Here is an 11,534-nt window from a genome sequence, read left to right as displayed (position 1 = left end):
CATAGGAATACAAATGGAGTCATTTCTAGAGTAATAAAGGTCAAGTAATTGTCTTTTCCTTTACCATACCTATAAATGAGGATGGAGTCATTCTACATTTCTAAATGACTTAAGCAAAATTTCATGAGTGGAATTTCCAGATGATTCCTCCAGTTTCATTATTCCTTATGACCAAGTTTGAGCAAGAATTGGTCTGCTCCTTTGCACGCTTACTTGGTTCTGTTTTCTCCTAGTACTTCCTGTCAGCAGCATTAAGAAAGAATGATGTGTAATAAGTTGGGTAATTGTATATAGAATGATGTATGGCGTTGCTGGATGAGGCTGCCCGACTTAGTTCCTAAGCACTTCAGTTAAGAGTAGTTCTCTTTCTCACCCTCATCCGCCCTGTATGTATGTATGCAGCCGCACTGAGATCTAGAATGTGCTTTTTCTAGAGGATGCCACCATTCACTTCCTAGGGAGCCCGTCACTCTCATGGAGCATGAAGGAGTGTGGCTAGAAAGACCAGCAAGCCTTAGCCCTGTGAATAGCTGACCCTCCTTCAGGCCTGACAAAGGTCAGGGCGTTGCTGAGAATTTATCAGCTCCTTGTAAAAGAAGCCTCCGTTCTGTCAGCTGGCATTTATTACGGTGGTCACGTGCCAAGCCTTGACAGCGGCTTTTCATTTCTGTCATTCTTCTGTCATAGAAGGACCTTCGAGCTCTTTGTCACTTTCAGGCAGAGAAATGGCTAGTTCAGAGGTCTCAGAAATACAGTCTGGACATGTTGGAATTCATTTGTTTATTTCAGTCATCAGGACTTAAACATCTATAATACACAACACCTTGGTCCTCTAGATGGCAGAAAGATCCGAGCGACGATGAGTGGGCGTCAGAATGGTGGGTTCTGCATCGATTGTGTTTCTGTTGGAATACACAGTTCTTTGGGAGCGGATGTTTCCACCTTCCATTCTGAACAGGATGTGGCTGCTTTTTATCTTCACCTACAGGTATGCAGTGGGATCACTGGAGTCACAGTTCTCAATGTGTACATGCGACTGTATTCCAGGGTAAACTTTCTGCAAGGGCAGCAGGGTGCCCAGTTTCTCTCCCTTTTTGATAGAACCTTTATACTTAATTGGCTTAATGTAGAAAATTTTGACACAGAAACCTAAAAGAAAATGAAGATATTATTTGGACTTCTGTAGCTTTGAATCAGAAATTAAAAGCACAGGGCTGGGGGGATAAGTTAGTTGGGAAAGTGCTTGTCTTGCAGGCATAGGGACCTGGGTTTTATTCCTATAACCCATGAAAAAAGCTGAGAATTGTGGCATGTTCTTGTCATCTATGGCCTGGGGAGGTGGAAACCGATGTATTCCTGGCTCCCTGGCCAGCCAGCCTAGCCTACTGGCCAAGCACTGGGCCAAAGAGATACTTTGTTCCAGAAAGCAAAGTAGATGATACCTGAGGAATGATACCGGAAGATGACTTTGCCCTTTACACACACACACACACACACACACACACACACAAATGCAAAATGTGTACACACACACTTAAACTATAAAAACAGTAGTGGAGTTCTTGTGAGACCTCCAAGGCAGTCCGCCATGTCAGGGTGAAGCTGGGTTTTGCTTTCCCAGCCATGGCTGTCAGAAACTCACTGAAGTGAATGACGCATTTGAACTTTGTACTTTCTCTGAGAAGCTCATGGCCACAGAAGTGGCTTTTGCTGCTCTGGGTGAAGAGAGGGAGGGTTACGTGGTCCAGATCTGTGGCGGGAATGGCAAACAAGGGTTTCCCAGGAAGCAAGAGGTCTTGACCACAGCAGAGTGCACCTGCTGTTGTGTAAGGGGCGTTCTTGTTGCAGATCGAGGGGAACTGGAGAGGAAGGGGCCAGGCTGCCAAGGGATGCATTGTGGGTGTCACTCTGGGCGTTTTCAACTTGGTCATTGCAAAAAAGGAGAGATGGATCTCCCTGGACTGACAGATAGTACTGTGCCTCAGTGGTTGGAGCCACAAAAGCTAGCCTAATCTGGAAACTTTACAATCTCTTTAAAAAAGATGGCGTTCACCAATATGCTGTCAGAAGGTCCTTAACAAAGAAGGTAAGAAACCCAGGACCAAAGATCCCAAGATTCAGGGACTTGTTACCCCACACGTCCCGCGGGTCCTGCCACACAAATGCCGATGCATTGCTAAAGAAACGGCCTGCTAAGGCAAGGAGGAGGCTGCAGAAAGTGCTAAGCTTAGGGCCAAGAGAACAAACGAAGCCTAGGGAGAGCGCCAGGAACAGATGGCCGAGAGACGTAGGCTGTTCTTGCTGTGAGTGTCTGCTGCTAAGTCCAGCCAAACGTGAGCATTTAAGAGTGACGAGTAATGATCAGACAGGGTGGGGTGGGGGTGGGGAAAGGCAGAAGTGGACAAAACACCAGAAAGAAACAGAACTGGATAAACTCAGGAAGACAGAATCCTGTTTTAAAACAAGATTATGGAGAATAGATTCAAATAAAAATCTAATAAAATATTGGAGAATAGTAGCAGAAAAGCATTAGACAGTAGAAAATTGACCCAGAATAGTGTTATGTCCAAGACATATATAGTCTAACAAAACTACTAGTCCTAAAAAAGAAAAATGGAAACAAACAAAAAGATACTTTTCTAAATATATGTGTAAACGTGTATATATATTTAGAATATATATACTTATGTATACATCTATCCTAAAGATAATTCCAAGTAGAGACATAGTATAATGTAATAATTATAAAATAGGATAGTGTTGGGATCAAATATGAGTGGTCTAAAAGTGTGAACAGGCTTGTCTCCTTATAACTTTTCCCTGGTGGCACAAATAAACCCATTTTGTGCTGCATCGAACAATACCAGTGATTGAAAAGGCCAAAGATAAAGACTTGGACAAAGATTTGCCAAGGAGACGGAGGCAGCAGAAAGCAAGGATCCTGTTACCAGAGACCAGAATGCAACCCAAACACGTTGAAACAGACCGGGAATAATGTTCGGCACTGGCGGCCCATTCCCGAGGAAGAGGGGACCTCACCACTGTCCATGCTCTAGCTGACACAAGAGCTGCTAAAGGGGAAACTTGAACATGTTTCTCTCAGTGCAGACGGAGAAAGTGACGATCGGGGTGGGAAGTGAAGCTGTGGAATTGTACTGCCCGGTATAGTAACTGGAAGCCAACAAGGCAAGCGGTTAACATGGAGTTAGTGTGAATTTAGATTTGCTTCATGATCAATACACAATGCATCTTAAGCAACCAGCATAAAATGAAAAAATATTTCAGTAGTTATTTTATTTTATTTGTTGGCTTGTTTGGCTTTTTGAAACACAGTCTTCCATGTAACTATGGCAGGTCTTCCCATGCTGGAATTGTGACCCAGCTGGCGATTGCTGGAGACAGAGTCTCCCTCTGGAGCCGAGGCTAACCTGGAGCTCATGTAGTTCTCATGCCTCAGCCTCCCAAGTGCTGAGATCACACGTGTGAACGACCACACTCAGCTATGTGGATTTAATCATATTTAAAATACTGTTTTGGAGACACTGGGCTGAATAAATATTAAAATCAGTTTTATGTTTATTTTCCTTCAGTGAGGCTGCTAGAAATATACAATTCCATATTCAATTTGTATTATGTTTCTGTTAAATCCTGATGCTGCAGACAGTCTAAGAACACTCATACGTTACCCTTAGACACTAAACAAAAGATGACAAGACATGAGAGTTTCTATACAAAAACTAATAGGGCAAGTATTAAAACAGTTGGAGCTCTAATCAGAGGCCACGATGGTTCGTTGAAGGACTGTTGGCTTAAAGACACCATCACACCATCACACACACACACACACCATCACACACACACACACACACACACCATCACACACACACTATCACACACACACACACACACCATCACACACACACATACCATCACACACACACCATTACACACACACACCATCACACACACACATACCATCACACACACACCATTACACACACACACCATCACACACACACCATCACACACACACCATCACACCATCACACACACCATCACACACACTCACACACACACTCACACACACACACACACACCATCACACACACACACCATCACACACACACACACACCATCACACACACACACACCATCACACACACACCATCACACACACACCATCACACACACACCATCACACACACACCATTACACCATCACACACACTCACACACACACTCACACACACACACACACCATCACACACACACACCATCACACACACACACCACCACACACACACACACCATCACACACACACACTCACACACCCCAAAACCCCAGTAGGATTTATAGAAACTGACATCTGACATGCAATTTATTTGGGAAAAAACAGTATAATAAAACCAAAAGAAGTGCAGCCCCTGTCTAGAGTCTTACACGAGCCCCTTGGAGACTGACTACAGATCAAAACAGGAGGGCAACAGGAAAGTTTGTCTTCAGTGGTGGCAGATGCGTCTTAACAGGTCAAAAGAAATGAAATAAATTACTGAATTTCACCACATGAAAATAATTTCTGTCTGCTAAAAGACATTGGTAAGTAAATGGTACCCTGGAGAGTGGAGGAAGTGTGTGTGTGTGCACATCTGGCAGAGGACACCCATCAAGAAATGTAAAACGCTCCTGTGTATCAGTAAGTGGACAGTCTAGTAGGAATTTGGTAAAGTATTTAGATAAACACATTACAAAAGATTGTTATCCATGTTGTCAAAATATATGTAATGGTGCCAATGCCTTGAGCTATCAGGAGAAAGCAAATTCAAACTACAGTGATAGGCTCAACACACCGGCCAGGCAGCAGGAAGCATGGAGCATGTGTGGAGTATCTGGAACTCTCTGACTCTTAGCAAGAGTACAAATCACAACAGCCTTTGGAAAAACTGCATGGCAGCATCTCCTGCAGCTGAAAATACACACTGTCGGGTGCCAAGTGTGTTAACCACATTGCAATCTGGCACCAGGGAAGTAGCCCTGGGTAGGTTGGATGTACAGGGACCACGTGAAGATGAACTAGTCTAGTACACAGACACACTGATCAGCTGACTCAGTAATCCCCTAGTCTGAATGGAAGAAGGATTTGTGTTGGCTCACTGGTGGATTGACAGAGAATCGATCCCATAGGCTCCTATGCTTGAATTCTTGGTCCCCAGTTGGAACTGTTTAGGAAGGGTTAGGAGGTGTGGCCTTGTTGGAAGAGATGGCAGTAGGGGTGGACTTTTTCAGAGGCCCACTCCATTCCCAGTTAGCATTCTCTCTCTCTCTCTCTCTCTCTCTCTCTCTCTCTCTCTCTCTCTCTCTCTCTCTCTCTCTCTCCCTCCCTCCCTCCCTCCCTCCCTCCCTCCCTCCCTCCCTCTCCTTTGTGGTTGTTGTCTCAGTGTGTGTGTGTGTGTGTGTGTGTGTCTCACTGGTCTGGTGCTCACCCAATATGCTAAGTCCCAGGGTTCCACTGCCTCGACCTCCCCAGTGCTGGGGTTCAAAGGGTACACTACCATGTGGGGTTTTGCCATGGATTCTGGAGATGGCACTCGGGCCTCATGCTTGTGAGGCAAGCATTTTACAGAAAAGGCTCTCTCCCAGCCCTGCTCTTGTACCTTTTCGTGAGTACATATGTTTATTTCTGTGGCAGTGTGATGGTTAATCTTTGCTGTCAGTCTGACTGGACTTAGAGTCATTAGAAGACACTCAGTTGAAGGATTTCTGCAGAGGTTCAACCAAGGAGGAAAGCCCCATGCTAGCCCAGGGGCACCGTGGGCTGGGGGCCCAGGCTGAAGAAAGGGCTGGGAGCGAGGAGGAAGCCTGATGAGCATCAGCATTCATCTCAGCTTCCGGACTGCAGGTCCAGTGCGAGCAGCTGCCCTGTGCTCCCGCCGCCGCCTGGTTTTTCTGCCCTGATAGCTGTGTGTTTTGTCACACTAGCGGGGAAGGAATAAGGGGAAGAGGCCCTGGGGACAACTGGTCACCAAGGCTTTGAGGGACCCCAAGGCTTTGAGGAGCTCTTTCTTGGCTGCTTTCTATGGCTTAAGTGGCAGCAGAAACTGGTGCCATTAAACTGTCTCTGAAGTGATATTTCATAGCCAAAGCCAAGGTCAGTAGGGCCTCCTAACAGGTAATGAGGTGGAAGCAGCAAGCAGATTCATCCAAACCTTCACGATCCTGTGACCCTAGAAAGGAGTAGATGGGTAGCCTACTGAAGCCTTACTGGGTATCCTCACCTCCACACGTGTGCCCATGCACAAAAGTAAGTAAGTAAATAAATGTAAAAAATTGGAGGAAGAGAAAGGTGGGGTGGCACCCAAGGAAGACACCCCAGGTTGCTCTGTGACCTCCACATGCACTCGTGTGCATACACTCATACGCACTTGCACATAGGAACTTGCAAACACATAAACACACTTAAAAAGAGTACCCGTGGGGCTGGGCGTATAGCTCAGTGATAGAGCCAGCATGCATACTGCTTCCATCCTCAGCACCACAGACAGGCACCAGAAAATCCCTAGCAGCATTTTCCCAACCACCTAAAACTAGGCATTACTCTAGTGTCCATTTAAAGGAGGAGAGATGAATAGCGGAGTGTGTACACATAGGAATGGAGAGGAGCCTTGGGGGGTTTACCCTTGGCTCACTAGTCCACTTCCACTGTCGGGGATGCCTTCTCTTTGTTAATAAGCTTTCTTCATTTCTAAACAAAAAGAATGAGCATGGCTATAAAACATGGGTGAATTTCACAGAGGTGATAGATAATTTAAGAGGCCTCACAAGAAATAGTGCAGACTGCTCACTTAATTCCACTTATCCTTCAAACATGCCAAACTAATGTGTGGTGATGGGTTAGTAACTGTCCTTGCTAAGAAGAGTGGCACAGAGCCAGCACAAGGGGTCTCTGGGAGGTTGGTCATGGCGCAGCGCCAGCACAGTGTCCCAGATCTACACTCTTACCTCTTCCAGACAGTCGCAGGCCGTTATTGATGGCGTTTTTGCTTCTGTAGGGCTTCTCCTGGCCCACTATTGTCCCAGTGAATGGTGCATACACAACAGATCCATCTGAGCAGAGGACATCCACACCTGGGTGATGCCTGGGACTTCTAGAATATAGAGAAAAGCCATCAGACTGAGGGGCTGCCTCAGGGAAATTTATTGCCAGGATTCTGTTCATAGAGCACAGATCCTAGCCTTGGTCATCCAAACTTGAAACAAGCAGAAAACACTGCAGGGCCAGGGATATTTTGTTCTGTTTAGCCCAATTTTAACCTCTCTGCCCATGAGTACTAATGGCCATATTGTAAAAATTAAATAATTTAAAAACATATTTGCTTGACAATAAGCCTTAAATATTGTAATTATGGTATTTTTAAAAATGAGTCAGGGTGTATAAATATATTTTATAGCTGTCTGACTCTTGGTCCCTTCAAGGCCTTTTATTTTTCAATGTTGGGGATCAAACCCAGGGCCTCGTGGGTACTAGGCAAGTGCTGTACTACTGAATACCACTACACACCCACTCCTCTCAAAACCAACTAAAAAGAGTTACTGTTTTAGGGAACCTCTTGTATAAATAGCATGTGTTCCCCGGGTCTTGTTTTTTTCTCATAGTAGAAGTAGTTATACACTTCATTTGGTGTAAAGACTGCCTTAACCCAGTGAGGGACACCTCCTCCCGGGCTCGTCAGACTGCAGGAACACAAACAAAACCGTTCCGAGTGAGGTGTCTCTCTGACCCAGCAATTCTGGCTTCCACTGCCTTCACTGCCTGCCCTCCCCCCCCAGCTTCCTCCCTTCTAGTGGGCACTACTGAACAATCAGATGCACAAGGATGGGACTCTTAGGATTGTGTATAAGGCAACATTGATCAGGTTCCATGGCAAGAGTTAAGAAGTCAGTCCAGCCGGGTGGTGGCGGCGGCGGCGGCGGCGGCGGCGGCGGCGGCGGCGGCGGCGGCGGCGGCGGCGGCGGCGGCGGCGGCGCACGCCTTTAATCCCAGCACTCGGGAGGCAGAGCCAGGCGGATCTCTGTGAGTTCGAGGCCAGCCTGGTCTACAGAGGGAGATCCAGGACAGGCACCAAAATGACACAGAGAAACCCTGTCTCGAAAAAAAAAAAAAAAAAAAAGAAGAAGAAGAAGTCAGTCCAACATACACATTTTTGAGTGTGCACTCATTCTGAGGTCATTCTTACAGCTTGCCATCTCTCAGTTCTGTCGTGTTTGCATTTCTTTGTAAGTATATAATGCAAGAGCCTCACTGTGATTAGGATGGAGGTCAGTGATACCGTTTGTATATGGCTGCTTTGTCCACAGCGTGCATGTTATTGGAATCTCGGGACTATGACCTTCATCTAGAAGGGGTCAAGAGGTTCTTGCCTGTTCAGGGTCAGTCTCTAATGTTAAAATTCCAGAACCTTGGTCAGTAACAGCATGGCCAATGCAAAAAGAATCCAAAAGGCTGAATTCAAGTGTAGCCATCTCCAGCTCTGCTGGATGATCGATCACTTCAAATTCCTTACGTATAAAATGCAATAGAATAGTTTGGCTCTTTTTACGCTGGAAAGCCAGATGAGGTAGGAGTGTGTAGAGAAGTCCAGAAGGAGCATTTTGATATAGGATTCCTTTCCCTTTCACTCATTCCCTGCTGTCTCCAGTACAGACCCCATCTTTGAAGCATAATCTCACAAGCTGCTTCAGATATAGTCATTGCTGCACACATACCACTGGGTTCCAGTCTGTCGGAGGGAGGTCACTGTGAGCCCTCTAGGAAACACAGGACAAAGACAATACGAAAAGAGGAGTTGGGAGGCAGTGGTGCACGCCTTTAATCCCAGCACTTGGAAGGCAGAGGCAGGTGGATCTCTGTGAGTTTGAGGCCAGCCTGGTCTACATAGCGAGATTCAGGATAAGCACCAAAGCTACACAGAGAAACCCTGTCTTGAAAAACCAAACCAAAACAAAACAACAACAAAGTACCTTTGAGCAGAATACTGTCCGCAACCGTAGCTGTCGCAAGTCCGGATCTCATTGGCAGATTTGCTGGCACATATGTTAGCCCATGGTCCTGCCACAGCTGCAGAGGAGAAACGTGAGAGCCATGGGCATCTCCAGCCTGTGTCACCCCTGTATGTCTACTCCCCAGTCCCTTTGGGAGTTTATAGGTAAGTTTTTCCTATGGACAACTGACTCAGACATAAAACTTAGCCCCCTTGCTATATTATTCTGTCTGTGGCATATAAAGTACTTATTTATAAGCACTAAACTCCTTGTCTCACTGTTTCAAATCATTCATGAATACATGGTATAAATTGTGCTTTCCAATTTTTACTTTGCTTGTTACCAAACCTGGGAACCACTATGGTTAAGCTAAAGTAAATGGCATAGCTTTAAAGAAAACAACTTTAGGAACTGTACGGTAACCATGAAATGTTGCTTTATAGTCAGGTCTAAGAATGGCACCCCAGCAAATGTCTGACTCACAGGCAAGGCATACTCCCCACTTGTGAACTTCACGCAGCATGGACTAAATCTCATATTTGCAGACACAGAAGTGGGGATTTGAGAAGTAATCTAAAGTGTTAAACTACAGTTAGCCTAAAGTCAGGTCAGAAGGAGTCTGGGAAGGGAGTAAAATGATTATATTAAGTTATGAAGAGTAAACATGGTGAGAGGCAGTTGTCTCTCTCAGCATATTTTGTACAAACTTTAAGTGCAGCCTACACCGTTAATATTGTAAGTCATATCAATGGAATTTAATTGAATTCCCCGATTCTTGATGTTCATATTCACAGAAAAACAGTTAGCAATTTTAGCCTCTCACTTTGAGGCAAAAACAAGAGCCTGCTAATTTGATAGTTGGTTTTATTTTTAAAGACATTTTACTCTTCACTAATATATATGCTGTGAAGAAAAGCTACAGAATATGGCCGTTAAGTATATTCTTTACTGCGACTTAAACTGTTAGTCTCAAAAGCCTTCTACTGTAGATCCAAGCTTCAAATGAATCCTCGAGCAGGCTCCAACAGCATGGCTCTAGAACCAGCATCTATCCTGGACAACTGAGGCATCTAGTGGACATTTTATTATTAATCTGTTTTTCTTGCCTACCATGAGCATCAACAGGACTTTCCCTTCATCCCAATCCAGCCTTGCATCAGGAATTTCCCACATCTAATTCATCTAACTCTTACTTGAGATTTTTTTCTTCTAGGGTTTTTGTGGGGAGGGGGTGAGAGTGTTAACTGATTAAATTCCAGCCCAGTCCAGTGAACACCTTTACCCCCAGCGCTTGGGAGGCAAAGCCCAGCCTGGACATCTGGTTGACCTGCGTCCAGCAGAAAGAAGAGAAGCAGCTAGCGTGCTCACCCTGGATTATTGGTCTACTCCACTTCTTAGGGGAGGAGGAATGGGGAAAAAGAACACTGAGGGGAGAGACTGAGAACCCCCTTGCTCTCCCCATGCAGGCAAATCTTTGTGGGTTCAAGGCCAGCCTGATCTACAGTGTGAGTTCCAGGAGAGCCAAGGCTATGCAGAGAAATGCTGTCTCAAAAACCAAATAAATAAATAAATTCCAGGCCAGGATTGGAAGGCTTGTCTGAAAGTCTTCCTACACTGTGTTTACATTTTCCTCACTAAAGAATCAGAACATCAAGAAGAGATGGTGGAGAAATTCCCACTGCCCTACCCACTACACCATTTTCTCACCTATTGCAAATTTAATTATTAATATCAAATTTTATGTTGCAATTTTATTATCATTGACTTTTAAGTCTACCCCTAAGATCAGGGTTAAATCAGGTATTTTTTTTTTAATTAACCAGGATTATAACAACTTACCAGTGGAAATCAAAGCAGCTGAAATGAAGACTGCTGTGGAAAACATCTGAATTTTGCTTCTTGTCTCTTCCTCTAATTAGAATTGCTCCATACATACAGCATTCAAGTTTGGGTTAATTCTCTGCTAAGTTAGCTTTAGAATCCTGTATTCCTCCTAGATTTAGTATGAGACACGGAAAACAAAATGAGGCAAGTTAAACTGTAACATGCCGTGGAGACCTCTGTAAAAGCCTTTGATCTGGGGAAGCAGCCAGTGTTATCAGGAATCCTGACTACATATTAACAGAAATGACAGTGCTGGAAGCAGACTGGTGTCCTTTGACTGGGGCTGGAGGGAGCATGTACGTGTGGACGGTGGTATAGTTATTTACTGTCTGCTGAAGACCTTTCTTTCCATGGATAATGCTTGTTTCAGTAGAGAACTGGCTAGTCATAATGGCAGATGCTCCCTAACAACAACATATCTTTAGGAGTGGTGGTTTTTTTTTTTTTATTGTCAGTTCAGTTATATTTCATCTACATAAGATTTTAGATAAATTTAACATTTTGCCAAAATTATATTTATTTCTTTTGAGCATGTGATTTTAAGTGTTTATGATAGTGGAAATTAATACCAAAGCACCCATCAGTAGGAAAAATGTATTTGAATTATGATATCA

The 11,534-nt window shown here is 44.6% G+C and overlaps 1 protein-coding gene across 1 annotated transcript; it reads right to left on the bottom strand.

Annotated features, from left to right (window-relative positions):
* Positions 1–763: 763 nt before the first annotated feature.
* On the bottom strand, positions 764–11,126 carry Lect2 (leukocyte cell derived chemotaxin 2). The gene is made up of 4 exons (XM_028863846.2): positions 10,876–11,126; positions 9,016–9,112; positions 6,997–7,142; positions 764–1,149 (listed from the first exon to the last, which is right to left on the bottom strand). Exons 1-4 carry the CDS (start codon positions 10,919–10,921, stop codon positions 983–985), a joined length of 456 nt encoding a protein of 151 aa, XP_028719679.1. The 5' UTR covers positions 10,922–11,126; the 3' UTR covers positions 764–982.
* Positions 11,127–11,534: the final 408 nt, after the last annotated feature.

The sequence above is a fragment of the Peromyscus leucopus genome, chromosome 5 (assembly GCF_004664715.2).
Source record: "Peromyscus leucopus breed LL Stock chromosome 5, UCI_PerLeu_2.1, whole genome shotgun sequence".
Taxonomy (NCBI): domain Eukaryota; kingdom Metazoa; phylum Chordata; class Mammalia; order Rodentia; family Cricetidae; genus Peromyscus; species Peromyscus leucopus.
This window is presented reverse-complemented; position numbering and strand designations above follow the sequence as displayed.